This window comes from Chaetodon trifascialis, chromosome 1 (genome assembly GCF_039877785.1).
Source record: "Chaetodon trifascialis isolate fChaTrf1 chromosome 1, fChaTrf1.hap1, whole genome shotgun sequence".
NCBI classification, from domain to species: Eukaryota; Metazoa; Chordata; class Actinopteri; order Chaetodontiformes; family Chaetodontidae; genus Chaetodon; species Chaetodon trifascialis.
In genome coordinates, this window is record NC_092056.1 from 2080449 (window position 1) to 2096849 (window position 16401).

Genomic DNA, 16401 nt, shown 5'->3' on the forward strand with positions numbered 1-16401 from the left:
TCCCCCCGAAACCGAAAATGTTGACTGAACCAAACTGAGAGTCAATAAACGTCATCTCGCTCTTCTTCTTCTTCACTGCAGCACACGTGATGTTTCCCCTGGCTGAGATGGAGGAGGGGAGGGAGCTTTCACGTCTCCCACTCGCTCTGAGGATCTGTGAGGAATCATGACGGCTTTCCTCCCGGAGGAGCGCTGATCCCAGTTCAGCCTCACTGGGATCGAGCCACCCGTCAGAGTGCTGAACAGGGAGGCCTGAAAGCTGACTGGTTAGCTGTGAGATGTTCGAAGTGAACTGACCTGAACATGAAGTCTGTGATATCTGAGGAACCACAACAGGAAGTGGAACGCAGAAAGACTGACCTGATTTGAAGGTCAAGGAATGTTGTTTCGACAGCGTTTCACACGAGACCTTTTCACCAGAATTCATCCTGATGAGGACATCAAGTCAAACTTACTGGGTCTGCTTCCAGCCAGTCAGCGAAAGTCAAGAGTGTCCTCTTGTTATTGATGGACATGAGGGGGGACGATGGACGGGCTCTGTCCCTCATTTTAAGTAGGACACCAGTGATCTGGAGCTATTGATCAGATTTTGTCCACACTGCTCACCTGTGAAATGTCCACATGTGGACCAGAGGTCACCTGATGATGCTTTCATTCTAACTGACGAGGCGCCTCGATGAGAAACCAGGTAACCAATGAGCAACAGGAGACGCAGCCCCAGCGCGTCCCTCATTATCCTTCCTCCGCCATCGCCCTCCCCCACACCCACACCCACCGTTTCCTCTTCTTCCCTGGTTGTCATGGAGACAAACGGTTGTGTGTAACATAAAGGGCGTCATCAGAGGAAGTCAACCAGATCCAACGCATGGAAGAATCAATTGACGATCAATGAGGAAGGAGAGGAGGAAGAGGAGGAGAGAAGAGCCAGCAGGAGGGAGCGTCAGCCATCAGTTACAAACTGATCACAGATCAGTGCCACGAGGCTCAAGTCACTGTATCTTTACATCCTCCATCAAAAGAACACATGAGGCATCTGTGACACAGTTAGAAGAATATGAAGAATCTGCGTGATGTGAAATATAGAAATAATAAGAACAGGAGTGATAATACAGAAAATAAAAATCCTGGGGGAGGACCTGCCCACCTGACAAACTGAGCCTTTGTTTAACAGGACTCAAACACTTCCTGTACTTTCAGCTCCGTTTTGGTCTCCTGAGGGAAACATCTGGATCTGCTGAGTGTTCCACCACGTTCTCCAGCTCGTCTCCAGCTCGGCTGCTGCTGCAGAGACGAGCTGGAGCTGAAGGATGCCCCACAGAGCCGAGGTGGACTGGGGTCTCTGCGGGTCCGTCAGTACGAGCGACCCCTCCACAGCTAGCTGCTCGTCTTCGTCAGGATGAAGATGTTCACGGCTGTGAAAACAAATCTCCCTCTTGGACAATGAAGCCTGAACCTTCGTCTCACTCTCAGTCTGTTGGTTTCAGGTGCTGTTGCTGCTTATAATTTCCACTGAGGGAGTGGGAACGGGGGGGTGGAGAGCGGCTCTTCCTGCTAGCATCTCTCGGGCTGCCGTACGTGGGAATTGTTGCCATGGCACCAAAACTCAGCTGTTCAGTGGAACCTGGACCAGGTTTAAACCGGCCGCGTTAAAATTAACAGAAGCATTTCTACACTGAAAGAAATGACAGCACGCTTTGTCCTGATGGCCTGATGGACTCTGACATGCACGCGTCTGAGGACTCGAACATGCACACGTCTGAGGACTTTGGACACTTTGTGCTCCATCACATGTCACCGGCTGTAATGGCCACACATGACTGTGAATGATACAGCAGGAGGAGGAGCTCAGGGGGAAACCTGACTTACAGTGTGTGCCACAGGCGATGGATAGAACAAGAGAGTGTGTGGGGGCAAAGACGGCAGGATATAAAGGGGGGGGGGGCTTGAATATAATGAGGAGGGGAGAGAGGAATTAGATTAGGAGAGCGGCACAGAGGAGAGTGCAGAGGAGCTGAAGACGGAGTGAAAGGAAGTAAATGAAACTGTGGAGAGGATGGAAAGCTGAGGTCAGACTGCGGAGATGCAAACGCATGTTTGAGGAGACAAAAAGAAGGAAGAGTTAGAGGAAGAGGAGAGGGGATTGTTAGAAGAAGAAAATGAATCTTTATCTCTCTGAAAGCCCTCCGTCCAGAGAACGGAGCACTCAGAGAGGATGATGGGAGTTCTCCTGCTGCAGCCATGCTCCAATTCTTTTCCTTTTGTTGCATGCAACAATGGTTATCAGGCTAAGCTGTGGCGCACACACACACACACACACACACACACACACACACACACACACACACACACACACACACACACACACACACACACACACACACACACACACACACACACAGTGAACTGACACATGATATTATCAAATGGCACGGCCACACACCCACACAGTGTCCTAATTAAGCGCACACGCAGCAGCAGCAGCAGCGTAAGCGTGCCTCATTCAGCTGTGGCTATCGCTGTTTATTAGCATTCGCTCTTCCCAGTTGTTAATTTGGCTGCTAATGATGATGTTTTCCATTGACAAGCCTGCAGAGTGCCCGCTCTGCGCGCACCACGTCAGGCACACGTACGAGGCCACACACAGAAAAGGGGATTTCTCATTAGAAAAACCTCATTCGCTGCATCAGCACGCTCACATCTGCATCACTAGAAACAGCAAAATACAACATGCGGCCAAAAGTATGTGGACAAGGTTGTCCACAAACTTTTGGCCAGATATTAAACATTTAATAAGATGTTATTTAGAACTGTGTATCCTTCCTGCAGCTCAACATTTCCCATGCTAAAGCTAAATGTGGCTAAAACACTGCATGGTCAAAAGTTTGTGGACGCCTTCAGCCTGGGTTTGGTTTTCTTCATCAACAGCATTCAGTGACAGTTTAACCAGTGTTCTTCCATCGTTACGCAGCAGTTTGTGTTTGTGCCTGCAGAAAGAAACTGTCCTCCAGTTCGGTGTGGAGGAGACAGAGGCCTGACCTCGACCACGTCCAGCGCCTCTGGGATGAACCGGAACAGAAACCGCGAGCCAGACCTGATCAGCAAAGTCTCATGAGTCTGAATGGGAGCGAATCACCTGCAGCAGGTTCAAATACCTGCAGGAAAACCTCAAAACACACGAGCGGAGGCTGCTATCACAAGTTAATGCCTGTGGAGTCAAAAGCACCAGGTTGTGTACAAAAGTCCAAACACACTCTCACACTTTTAAACATTTTGTGAGCTTTATCACATCCCTGGAGTCGTGTGGTGGAGCAGATCAGGTGTGAGCTGCACCAATCCCTTTTCTCTTCTTCTACCTTCTCACTTACTGACTTCCTACATCTCCAAGAATGCCGGCCGCTCAGAAAACAGGCATAAACTTGTTGGATTCAGCTCTCGGCTCCATGTGTAGGTGGAGAGTGCAACAGCGATAAAGATAGTAAGAGCAAGAGAGCGAGTTTTCCACTCGAAAACAAGCGAGAGTCCACAGCATGTCTAGTGGCTGCTTGTTGTTCTGCTGCTGAAGCTTCTGTCAGAGGAAGAACTGCTGTTTGTCTCCTCTGCAACACATTTCTGCCTGTGTGTGCGTTAGAACAAAATGTTGGCTGCAGAAAGCGTCCCTGAGTCAGTCGTTCTGAGGGAGCTGAACCATTTCCTGTTACTGTAATAAACCCAGTTAAAAATACTCTGCTTCTTTTTGTGAACTGTGATGAGGTTTCTCTGTGCCGGCCGGGGAGATTCTGGCATCGTTACGCTACATCAACGAACGCGCTCAGACGCATGTTCGCATCCAAGTTACCATCATGCTTTTGGAGGATCCCGACACAGGAAGCTCCAGAAAGAGGATGCAGGACGGTGCGGCAGGAAGCCTGAACGTGGCTCACCTGTCGTGTGGCGAGATGCTGCGTCGGCCAATCAAATCCATGCATGTGCACATTCCATTCATTCGCTGTGTTTCTACCAGGTGATGCTTGAGGCAGAAATATAAACTACTGGCAAAGTGGTGAAAGCAGCACCCTGTCTGAGAGTCAAACCTGCACCAATCAGAGAGCTGCACACCTCTAAGATCATCTAAGCATAAGAATAACACATTCATCATGTTCCACGTAAACGTCGAGTCCAAGCACAATCAAACCAGGATAAGATTAAAACTGGGGCATTAGTGTGCAAGCACCCAAACATCATCATCAATCCATCCAATGAGAGCAGAGTCTTCCTTTAAACCTACAGCGTGAGCGACGATCGTTGGATGGTTGTTATCTAAGTTCCTATTTCCACGTTCCTGATGCAGCACAGCAGATTATTGATCCTGGAAGCATCACGCAGAGAGAAATAACCTAACATCCATGCATACATCAGATACACATGGAGCCAGCTTTGAGTGGGCGAGGCGGGCTACACCCACAGGGCGGCAAACAGCCGCTCACGCTCACATCAACGCCTGTGAGCAATCAGTTTTAGAGTCGTCAGTTAGCCTGCATGCCTGTGCTGTGGGAGGAACCGGAGAACCTGCAGAGAGAGCTCCACGCTGAAAGGCCTGAACAGGCTCAGACCCCGGCGTCGCCGCTAACTGTCGGATCTGCGCCTCGCCGGGCGCCACAGCTGAGCGTCAGGCTCTGGGTAACGCTCTCCGCTCGGCCCGGCTCGCTCCCCGCGTGAAGCGCTCCGCCTAATGAAGCGCTCCTCTGGAGTGGCTGTGGAGGACAGTCGAGGACCCCGTGGGACTGCCTGTCATAAACGCCCGCCTGAATAAGGCTCTTTTGTAACTCAGGCGTAGGTTATGAGTCAATCATTGCAGCCCTGAGCGCTGCTGGGGCTTTTTCCCTGAGATGCTGCTGAAAAACACACACACTTCAACCATTACAACACACACACACATGCATGGAACACCAGCTCATGTAATCACGCACACACCGAAGCTTTAGTGCTTCCTGTGTAACTGCGCATCACTGCTTCATGAACTCTGCCACATGAAAACTTTGACTTCACTTTTGAATATTTAGAAAGTTTTATTCCTCAGATTTCTTTAGAGAGTCCTTTCAGAAGTCAAAACTGCACGTGCAGCTGTTTCCTGTTGTTCCTCACAGTCCACGCTGAGCAGATCACACTCAGGGACGTGACGCTGCCGCTGCCGGCGGCGCCGCCGCCGAGCTTCGCCGCTCGCTTTTGTTCCTCCTCTAAACTCTAACTGAAACAAATCCCACATTGTCCAGAGACATTTGCAATCCCTGCTTACAACTGACCTTGACCATTTTGCACTGTTGCCATGGCAACAAATGAGACCAAGACAATGCGCTGCTACTGAAAAACGCTTCCCCTGCTGGAATCGATCTCCTGTAATCACTCACGCACGGCGATGAAAAGCGCCCGTGCTCTTACCTGAAATGGACTCTGGCTGTTGTAGTTCTTCACCTCCTTGTCGGCCCCTCGAACGAGCAGCACTCTGGCACAGTTATCCTGAGGAGGAGAGAGGAAACTGGTCAAACAAAGCCCAGAACACGTGTCAAACAACAGTGACATCCTCCAACTCTCCTACTTTGCTGAGGGCTGAAAGGCCGATTAGCTTCCTGTGACATTAGCAGAATTTTCCCAGAGCAGGAGCTGACGAGAGCGTGTGAACATCCCAGAGCGCAGCAGAACATCTACGACCTGCGCGAGGAACGCAGCTTCACTTGCTGCTAAGTGTGTATCTATTGCTCCACTCAAAGAGAACGAGGGAGTGAGAGAGAGAGAGAGAACAGAGGGATGGAGAGTGCTGAGGGGTTTGAATCTGCTGCACAAATCGCCCACAAAGTGCTCAACCACGCATGCACTGCTCACACACACATGAATACAGCACTTTTTTTAGATCCACAATAAGCTATTGAGAGTTGAGAAATCGCCGCGAGTCTCGCGCTGATCCTGATGCACGGCCGCGATCTGCCGGCATGACAGGCGTTTCTGCCATTAGACATTTAGACATCTCATTCTGAGACGTGCACGAGGGGGTTATTTTTACCGGCGGACGCGTCCATCTGGAGCGTGGACATGTCTTTTCTCCAGCAGCCACATTTACTGTATGATGAAGCTTCAAAGTGGAAATGTGTGACACACTTCAGAGCTATGAATGGGAGGCACAGCGGACTGAAGGGACGGAGGGACGAAGTGAGACAAAGGTCAAATGTCCAACGTCCGAAACGCTGAGGACAAACTTCAGCTTCGCCTGGTTTTTCATGATGAAGAGGAGGCTTCCTCACACGTTCTCAGCAGAAACTTGAAGTTTTCAGTGTTTGCTCACAGCGCTGCTCCTATGAGCACTCATGCATATTTACGACGTACAGTATAAAAACCCAATAACAGACTAATCCAGGTTACACCAACCCCCTCTGTTTCACAGATGCAGCCATCATTATCATCTTCCACGCTTCAGCTCCTCAGCTTTGAATGATGAGGCTCGTCTTATTATCAGCAACAAACCTCAAGAAAACAGCAAAACCAACAATCAGTTAAACCGACTGACATCCATCAACATCTGACCCATCGTTCCTCCATCTGACCCATATCCATCCAAGACAGCCTCTGTAACATGTGACACCCTGTAAACACTTGTTTTTATTTACAATGGCAAAGAAAATGTGACACAAGTCATTAAAAAATGAAACTGAAACTCTATAAAATGACATCAAAGAACAGATTCATTTAAAAGAGACAAAGCTAAAAGGAGTGTGTGCGTGTGTGTGTGTGTGTGTGTGTGTGTGTGTGTGTGTGTGTGTGTGCGTCTCCAGTTCAGTCCACCTGGACTTGCCTCACGCTCTCTGGCACAGTGTTCGGGAGTCACGGCTCTGTGCCACTGACCTGCACTGCCGTCCAAACACTCTGGATGTGCTCGTCGACGCTCGGCTCCCCTCAGCTCGCCTCGCTGGGCTCTTATTGTCCAAAAAACACCAAAATCAACAATGAGCTGATCCCACTGACATCACGCTCCAAAGAAACTACGTGTGTGAGCCGATTTGAGGAATTTCATTGTCAGCAGGCGGCTGGAAAATATAGAAAATCTAATATAATATATAGAAAAATATACAAAAACGGCAGCATCATCCATTGATGATGCCCCCCACAGCTCTGTGCTCTTCACACCTGCGACCTTCATCACAACAATCCAACAGGTGAAAAGCGCCTGACTGCTCTTCTATAGGAGCGGAACGATCGGCCTTAAGTGGAGCTCAATCTCTGCTTTGAATCAAAAACACCGGTGGGCTGCAGTGGGTTCGGCGCTGCACTTCTCGCTTCGCTGGCCACGCTCCAAGGCCAATGTGTTAAATGGTCTCAGAGGCTGCAGAGGCAAAGGTCAGAGGCTACCGCTGACCTTCAGCTGGAGGCTCTGCAGACGCTTTGAAGAGCTCTCTGAGACGCTTCATCTGCTCGGTGCACTTTCACATAAAGCTGCACCGATTCTACAGTTTCTCACTGTGGACAAATCCCACGAAAAGACCAAAACCTCGCCCTGTCGGAGCAGCGCCGCTCGCTGGAGGGTGAACAAAGGTTCCCCCAGAAGCAGGAAGTAGTGCCTTTGTTGGGGACTATTTTCAGCGGTGGATTAATACACAACTGGTGCACTGAAGTAAAGTGTGTAGCTTTAATGGGAATGAAGGAACCTGTCAGCCAGCGTGGCTCAGTGACGTGTTTCTAATGGACAGCAATGGAACACACACACACACACACACACACACACACACACACACACACACACACACACACACACACACACACACACACACACACACACACACACACACACACACACTTTGAGGGTTTGGGATTTGGCTTCATGTTTTAAGAAATCTTTAAATGGAAAAAAAAATTCAATTCAATCTGGAGAAACTCAAGACGGCGATTTAGAGGAAGATAAGTGTGAGGAAAAGGTTTTCATGTCTAATTCACACATCGTGAGAGTTAACCACGTTTAAAAAGTCGACTCCTCGTGAACATCAGCCGTCAGCAGAAGCTCGACGGGGACGTCACGCCGTTCGACCGCCGGCTGCAGCTGGAGGTCGACCGCACGGTTACACTTCTGCTGCCTCTCTGAGCTGCAGGAGGCTGACATCAAACACACCAGCGTGAAAAACAACATGCAGAGAGAGTCTTTAATGACTCATCCCGCGGGAAAGAGGAACAAAGAGGCTGCAGGGTGTGCACAAACGGCGGCCGACAGGCGTCAGCACGAGCGCCGACCAATCAGGTGTGTGGGATCTTACAGGTGTGCCAACGCTCAGCTGACACAGGAACACGTGTGAACAGTGTTCACTATGATGAGATTTCCAATGAAAGCGTTTATTAGTGAATATTTCGCTCTTCGTCTTAAACTCGTCTTCATCAGTTCACAGTGTTGCTCCACATTTCTCCCACTTTTTACGACACACTTGACAGAACTGGTTAACTACCTTAAAATAGCTCCGGGTCAATCCAACAGCGGTGTGTGTGCTCTCATTTGCGTCTCACACACACACACACACACACACACACACACAAACATCCACAGGAGGCCCCCCCCCCCGCTCACCTGGTTGTATAGGGCACAGATGTGTAGAGCGGTGTTTCCCGACGCGTTCTGGGCGCTCATGTCCGCTCCATAGAACAGCAGATGCTCCAGGTGCTGCACATGTCCGTGACGGCAAGCCTGCAGGCGCACACACACACACACACACACACACACACACACACACACACACACACACACACACACACACACACACAGAGTAGTTAATCAATTCAAGCCTTTAACGCTTCCTCCTGAGTGGCTGCAGTAACAGGCCTTGGACACTAGATGTCAGTGTGCTGCAGAGGAGCTAACGCTGAGCAGCAGCTGTAGCCTCAGTTTGAACCCAGTCGTCAAAAGATGGGAGGAAAGATGAGAGCGCTCAGAGGCAAAGCTTCATCCAGGCGCGGCGTAAAAGACAATCACAGGCAGGAAGTTCTGCCTTTTCTGATCCAATTTCCTCAGCCGAGAGTTTGGGTTCATGGCGTCAGAGGCCGGCCTGCCGTTTAAGGAGGAGGGATTATTTTGAAATGGCCTATTTACGCTGGACCTCCTGTCAGAGACGGAGAGGTTTGCAAAGGAAGGAGAGCCAGAGCAATTTACAGTGAGAATGAGCTGAAGGAAGCATTCAGCTGATCTCACATCAGCTAATTCAAATACTGCAGATGTGTTTAATGTGGAAAATGGTGTGAGTTCAGCGTGACGCTTCAGGAGCTGTTTACACACATCTGTTCACAAAGTTCAGATAGATGCATCTCATGTTGAACTCGCTGTCACAGATGATCTCTCTTCACGCTGCAGATGACGTGCGGTTCATTTGGGGAGGACGCTGCTTTTACATGCTGATGAAGTCCTTATCGGGCTCGGTCACAGAACACTGCGACAAGAACGACCCAGAAGTCAACGTGGAGAGATAACGGCTGATTTCCACCCAAACAAATCCAGAGCTGTGACGGATGATTGGAAACACAAGAAGAGACATTTATTGATGGCTTGACGTCCATCAAGACTCCATGGCCGTGAAATTCCAGCTTCAGCTGACGATTATTGTCAGAATCAATTCATCTGCCAATTAATGTGACAATTAATCAGTTCGTTAAGTCTTTAAAATGGCCGACACAAGTTTTCGAGGTGACGCTCTGCATATTGGACCGACGCTCACAAACCCAAAGATATTTAACTCTCAACGATGCAAAGCAGAGAAACACATCGGATCATTTGAGAAGCTTCAACAGCGCTGAAATCAAAAACTACTGGATGGACTGAAAAATTCACCTCTGCAGTGACTTAAATCAACATCTGGCACAAACATCCATGACCTCCTGATTCCACCTTCAACATTTGTGTTTTTAAGCCAAATCTCTCAAAAAGTATTAAGAAAAGACTTTATTGATCTGTACTTTTTACAATAGCAACAAAAAGGAGGACAGGTAGAAAAACACCTGTGAAGGATGTGAACTCTGTACACAGAAGAGCATAAAACACATGTTGGATGAACTGTTATGAGATCAGTTCAGTGATGCTCTGACTCTCCAATGAAGTCAAACACTGACGTTCCCATCAGCCTCGGCGGTACGTGTTAGCACGCTAACAAGCTAAGCTAAGATGGTGACCGTCACACCTGCTTGGCCTCGAGCTGATGTTAGCGTTTAGCTTCACAGCGCAGCCTCACAGAGCTGTGAGGCCGGCTGGAAGAGCAGAGCAGGGACTGAACAGTCCAACCAGAGGTTATTGATGATGTCCTGAATTTTAATACTGCAGGAACGATTAAACGCGACCTTGAACTCTGAGCCAGCAGCAGCCTTCCCGCCGCTCGCTCTCCGCCCTGACAGCTGATCGCTATCACGTCTCAAACGGGACAGACTGGGGAAGGCAGAGACTTTGGAAGTCGACGGGGAGAGAGATACGAACCGTCTGATGAAGCCTGAACACACATGGATGCATGCCACACACGCAGCGCCGCGTGGGGACGCTCACAGCTTGTCACTGCTGCAGGGCGGCTCTCTGTAAACGGCTTTATCGACTCGGACGGTTAACAGCTGCCAGGACCGTCGCCCACAGCCGGGGAAGGCTGCATGTGTGCTGAGGCAATGCTTTCCCAACACAAGCTGTCGCACGTAACATGCAGCCAGAAATCCCTCTGTGCTCGTGTGTGTGCGCACCTGGCCAATCAGGTGGCGTGTGTGCGCACGTGTTTACCTGGTGGACCTCGTGCCAGCCGTTCTCGTCCTGGCAGCAGACGAAGGCGTGATGGTTGAGCAGGAGCTCGCAGCAGCCCGGGTCGCCTCCCACCACCACGCTGTGGTACAGAGGAGTCAGACCACGACTGTCCTTGTAGTCCGGAGAAGCTCCCAACTCCAGCAGCGTCTGAGGAGCAGGAGGTTAGCATCAGCATCATCACTGCCACAACAATCAGCCTCAGCTCTTTAAAACAAACGGGCCGGAGCGCTTTAGTCTGTCACAAAAGACAAAGTACAACTGACTGAACATCAAAGCTGACTGAAGATTAAAAGGATAACAATAATTACTAAATGATGTGTTCATGAAAGGGCGCTGACACGCTGCATTTAAAAGACGAATCAGACTGAGCTCCTGACAGCAAAGTCTCGCCTCTCCTCGTCGTCAGCCTTCACTTTACTACAACAAGCATCATCATCATCTCTTCATCTTCATCGTGCTGTTAGGCGACAGGCAGGATGTGATGTTGCTTATGCTGCGAAAAGAATCATCTGGAAACTGTCGGGTCAATAGACGCCGGTGTGAAAGGTGAGCCTCCTTTACCGTGAGGGTGACCTGGTTCTTGGACCGCGCGGCTTTGTGGAGGGCGGTCATGCCGTCTTTGGCTCTGAAGTCCAGGTGGGCGCCTCCGTTCTTCAGCACCTTGACGATCTCCACCACGCTGTCCAGCTGAGCTGCAAACGTCAGCGGACTCTCTGCAGAAACAAGCCAGAGGATCTGTGTGAATGTGATGTGGAAGCAGGTGAAGACGCACAGCAGACCCGGACGTGTTCATGATTAAAATACATCCAGCAGGCTTATTTGAACAATTCAATGAAAGTCTTATTTCCCTATAGGAGCTAAAAAAAGCCTCATAAACAAACTAGAACTAAAACACTCCTTTAAGTAGCAGCAGCATGGCGCTCGGCTCCAGGGACCGGCTCCGAGGACGCGACCGCGCTTTGTTTTTCTCAGCTACAAATCACCTGGGAAAAGTCTGCCTGCATCTTTCCATTAGCTTGTTTTAACTTCACACTGAACAATCACAGCTGAAGTCACATGACGCGCAGAGCTAATGACCAGACGTGGCACCTGTCGGGCACCTCAGGTGAGTCTCCATGATCCACTTACTGTGTGCCAGTCGTTTGCTTTTCATGCATCCTGCAGAGCAAACTGACAGACTCTGTCCGGTTTGTGAATTTCCAAACGAGGCTCGCAGCCGCATCGTGCATTTCATAAATAAGATCTATTTTCGGGCTGTTTGCTGCAGTTGGCTCGCATTACACTCCCACTCCTGACCAACACCGCAGCTCACCTGAAGGAGGCCTGAGACTCGCCTCTGTCCCTGCGCTGTGGTTAAATGGTCGGCACTGAAGCCTGTGACTGCGCTCACCTCCAGAAACGAGCCAAAGGAGCAGATTTCAAACAAACTGCTCTAAACGAAGAGCGAGCGCGGTCGAGGTCGGCCTGAAGACGAGGCCGTGAGCCACGTCTGGTGAAGAGCGAGCGTCCTCCAGAAAACCCTCATCCTGTCCTTTAATGGGATTTTAAAGCTTCTCTTCTGGCTCAGGTTGTTCTTACCTCTTCTGCACCGACGAGAACCAGACGGAAAGAATCAGGTCGATCGTCAGTCAAAACTAATTAGACCAATAAAAAGTGCTGTGATTAAAACATCGTTAGACATGTCAATCGAAACGAGGTCATCAAAACAAGCCACTCAGAGACAAATGACGTGTCCTAATTTCAATATGTACTGAAGTACTAATACCACAGTACTAACATGTACTACATCCTGCTGAAATATTTAGAGGTTTTGTTTCCATACTGAGCTTTCAGCCACGTTACCGTGGAGATGGAAATGCTAATCGGTCGGTCAGTAACATCACTTATAACTACTGGATGGGCTTCAAAGAAAACTCGGTACACGCTCTGAAGTCGCCTCACGATGAGTTGAAATATTCTGGTCAATGACCAAATAAAACTGTTGACTGATGACGAACGATCCCATCAGCCTCAGCTGTGCTTAGTCCCAGCTGCTGTTAGCATGCTAGCACGCTAAACAACAGAGGTGAACATGGTAAACATTTAACCTGCTGAAGGTCAGTGTGTTAGCATCATGAGCATGTTAGCATGCTGATGTTAGCCTTTAGCTTAGATTGCTAGCATGATTGTCATCGTCTCGTGTGAATATTTATAAAGTTGTCATTGAAAATGAGACGCAGTGAGCGATTCTGTTAAAACATCAACCTGCCGCTGTCTCCATGTGACGGCGGTGCTCTGCTGTTAGCTTAGCACGCCACTCTGTTTGTCAGCACGGTATTTTCTGGATTAATGTCTGCTGGCAGGCTTCAGGTCCTGAAGTCAGGACCTGACTGCACCATAATGATCCTGCGGCTTCTCCGGTAGGCTCGGCTATCAAAACAACAAAAGACGCACTGGAGAGCGTTGATGTTTACAAGAGGGAAAGAACCACCCCTGCAACGTTTAACGCGAGTTGGCGCCAATGGACGCAGCTAATGGAGTATTGTCTTGAGCAATAGCATATATTTTTCCACAAACTGGTCAAATCAATGAACATTTTGACCAGAACAGGACGGACTAAACAGCCGGCAGAAGAGCGCTCAGCGCTGCCGCCGGTGGCTGGAAGATGCTTTGCAGTGCAGCGTGTCTGAAATCTCTTTTTAACGTCCTCCTACGTTTTATCTGATGAGCTCAGCATGTAAAGTGTTCATGAGTGAAGTGTTTACTGACAGAGGACACGGCTCACCGTGGGCCGCACTCTTCCTCTCGCGCTCGCAGGATATATTAAATTAGTGTTTTTGTATTTATTCTAGTGCAGTGCGACGGGGATGAAGCTGAACATTCACCAGAGGAAATGAAATCTCCATGTTTGCTGTGACAGATCGGCTTTGGCAAAGTCCACGTGCGTGAAAGCTGTTTCTCACGTTGTGCAGTTACGACTGAAAGGAAGTGGCTTGAAAACGCCTGGACTGGTCCCACCGTGCCGCCTGTGCGCAGACACGAGCGGCAGGAAGAAGACGAGCGTTTCTGTTTTGCTTTGTTCATCACATGGAGAGCAGAGATCAATATAAGAGCTGAGGAAGAGGAGTCCTAATCCACAGCGACGCCCTCCTTATCAGCAGCGAGGCGTTCATTTAACAGCAGCCCTCGAAGCTCGTTACGATCACCTCAATTCTCTGCTTAATAACCTTTTCTCCCCTCCTTCTATCGGCCTCGGTGGACCAGCTGGTTCCTGGCCAGTCTCTCCACTCTGCTAAGAGCACCTGCACTGTTAAAATACTCTTGACATATTCATTAACTGGTCATAAATAAAGCGAACTGTCACATTTAATACTCACCTCTGCTTATGAAATGCCTGTAATGAGCTTTTAAACGCAGGCCGCTTCAGATGATTGCTAACAGTTATTTTGAAATGTGTGTTCAGCTGAAGAAAAGCGAGGTGTTCAAAGGGTCCTCTCCACAGACGAGGATGTCTTTTGCTCTTTTTAAAGGTGGAACTCGGAGGTTTCCTTTCACAGAGGGCTCTTCATGAGTCCTCGCTGCTGATTATTGTCCCCGTGTGTCAGCACAGATGAACCCGTAATGTGAGCGCTGCAGAAGCACAGCCCTCCACCCGACTCCCCGCTCGTCCTCCTGTAGCGTTTTAACGACCATGACTTGAGTTTCCTGTCAGTCCTGCAGATCTCTGACTCATGTTCCCATCAGTCCAGAAGTCAGTCTGACTGATAAGAAGGCCGTGAAGAGGCTGAGCAGGAAGAAATTAAGTGAAGTTCCAGTCAAATTCTGTCTTTGGGGTATTGGACGCTCACCACCGGCAGGCCTGAAAGACGGGTTTAAACAGCTTGCTCCTTTGCAGATGGGACTGCAGTCAGCTTGAATTCATGGCAGCTACAATGGATTTCAACGTTAACACAGCGGGAAAAAAGTATTAAAATGTTCAGAGAAACCGTCTGTCTGATGCTTGGGAGTTTCAGGCACTCGTATTTCTGTGAAAATAAGGCTAAATAGACGTTGGAGCATCTGCCTGCAGCTGGAATCTGTCCAAGAGGCGATGAGAGCAGACTGATTGACTTCCACGGAAAAGCCCACCCTTGATTACTTTCCACTGCAGAACAACATAAACTCATGACTCACTCAGTCCAGGAATCATTTGTGTTTTACTGCAGTGAAGCTAATTTTTTTTTTTTACCTCTAATTCATTTAGTCCTACATTTCCCAAAATGCCTTTCAACAACCCCCCGTTAAACCTGCAGTAGCAGATTTTTTTGGCCACTTCGGCGCATTAAAACAAGCTGATGCGTCATCAACCATTAAGTCAACACGTTGGACTTGTTAGCAAACTTGCTCATGTACACAAAACAACCTGATTAATTTAATTAATTTAATATTCACTCTCTTTTAGCTCCGTTTTTGGTCTCCACCACCTCCTGAAGGAGGCTCCTACTTATGAAACTATGGATTATGATCACTTTAAAGGCTAATTGTGGTTTGATTAGATGGGTCTCAGTCAGCCAATATGTTCGATCAGTAAGTGATCAAAGCTGAACCAGGAGCTGTTCTGTGATGGATGTTTGGACCGTCTGGGTTCCAGTCTGACGGTCTGCCTCTGGGTAAACCTGCCCATCTGTTTCCTGTCTCATCACCTCACTGCTGGAGTTATAATTTCAACACTCATTTACAGCGACTCCATCGTCCCTCCGCCTGCTTTACTCTTGCTGTGAGTTCGGTCCTCTCTGATCCACTGAGGCTGCCGTTAAGATGGACGCACATGTTCCTCCATCTGGGTTTCATTTCCCGACAACAATATCTGATGTTACTCTCAAGCCGAAGCTCCACAGCAAATTAAGTCAAGTGAACGAATGAGTGGATGCTCATGTTGGGAGTTGTTATTCACGCCGTGTTGCCGTCCCCCCCGGACAGGACTCTCCGCCTCCTGTGAGGACTTCTAACTGTTATCCGAGCCTCACGCTGCAGGGAACACCTGCTCACTCCGTCTTCATGGGACGTCAGTGAGCTGTGCTGAGAACACACTGACATTAGGACACAGCTCATTACTCCAGGCGCTGGCTGCTGAGTGTAAAAACATGGAGCCGAGTCTTTGGCTGCAATAGCTCTATTTGCTGAGGACGCAGCAGGCTGACTGAACACACAGGGACGCCTGGTACACAGCTCGAATGCTCACACCTGGAAAACACTCAGAGCAAACAAACCCTTCGCCGCTGCCCAGAGGGGCATCTGCTCAGGGGTATTTAGCCGAGCTCGGCACCAGGACCAAACTGCCGCTGATCTCTGTTACAGTGCAGTTTAACGTCGCAGCACCATCAACTACAGCTGGAATTTAACAGCCCGTTAGCTCCCACCGCGTCGTCTTAAAGCATCACTTTAACCAAATTACAGACTTTCAAGCTTTGCTATGAGCTGTGGGTTTATCCACTGACCCCCCTGTCGACAGTCTTCACAGAGACGCCTCTTTGGTGGGAGGTGGCTCAAGAGAGTTTCCATTGATTTCAGTAAGTGGATGCACTGCTGCGGGTCTGGGGGTCAGTGTGTTGAATAAGCTCTGATGAATAAGGACTGATGTTTGGATGAAGGTGCAGAGTTTGAGTGGTGAC

The 16401-nt window shown here is 49.2% G+C and overlaps 1 protein-coding gene across 1 annotated transcript in view; it reads right to left on the minus strand.

Moving 5' to 3' along the window:
* Positions 1 to 16401, minus strand: part of shank2a (SH3 and multiple ankyrin repeat domains 2a) — a 164913-nt gene that overhangs the window by 91188 nt on the left and 57324 nt on the right. The window contains exons 7-10 of the mRNA XM_070970007.1: positions 11333 to 11484; positions 10751 to 10918; positions 8576 to 8692; positions 5416 to 5493 (exon numbers count right to left, since the gene is read on the minus strand). Coding sequence (XP_070826108.1) covers positions 5416 to 5493; positions 8576 to 8692; positions 10751 to 10918; positions 11333 to 11484 — 515 coding nt within the window. The remainder of the gene's footprint in view (positions 1 to 5415; positions 5494 to 8575; positions 8693 to 10750; positions 10919 to 11332; positions 11485 to 16401) is intronic.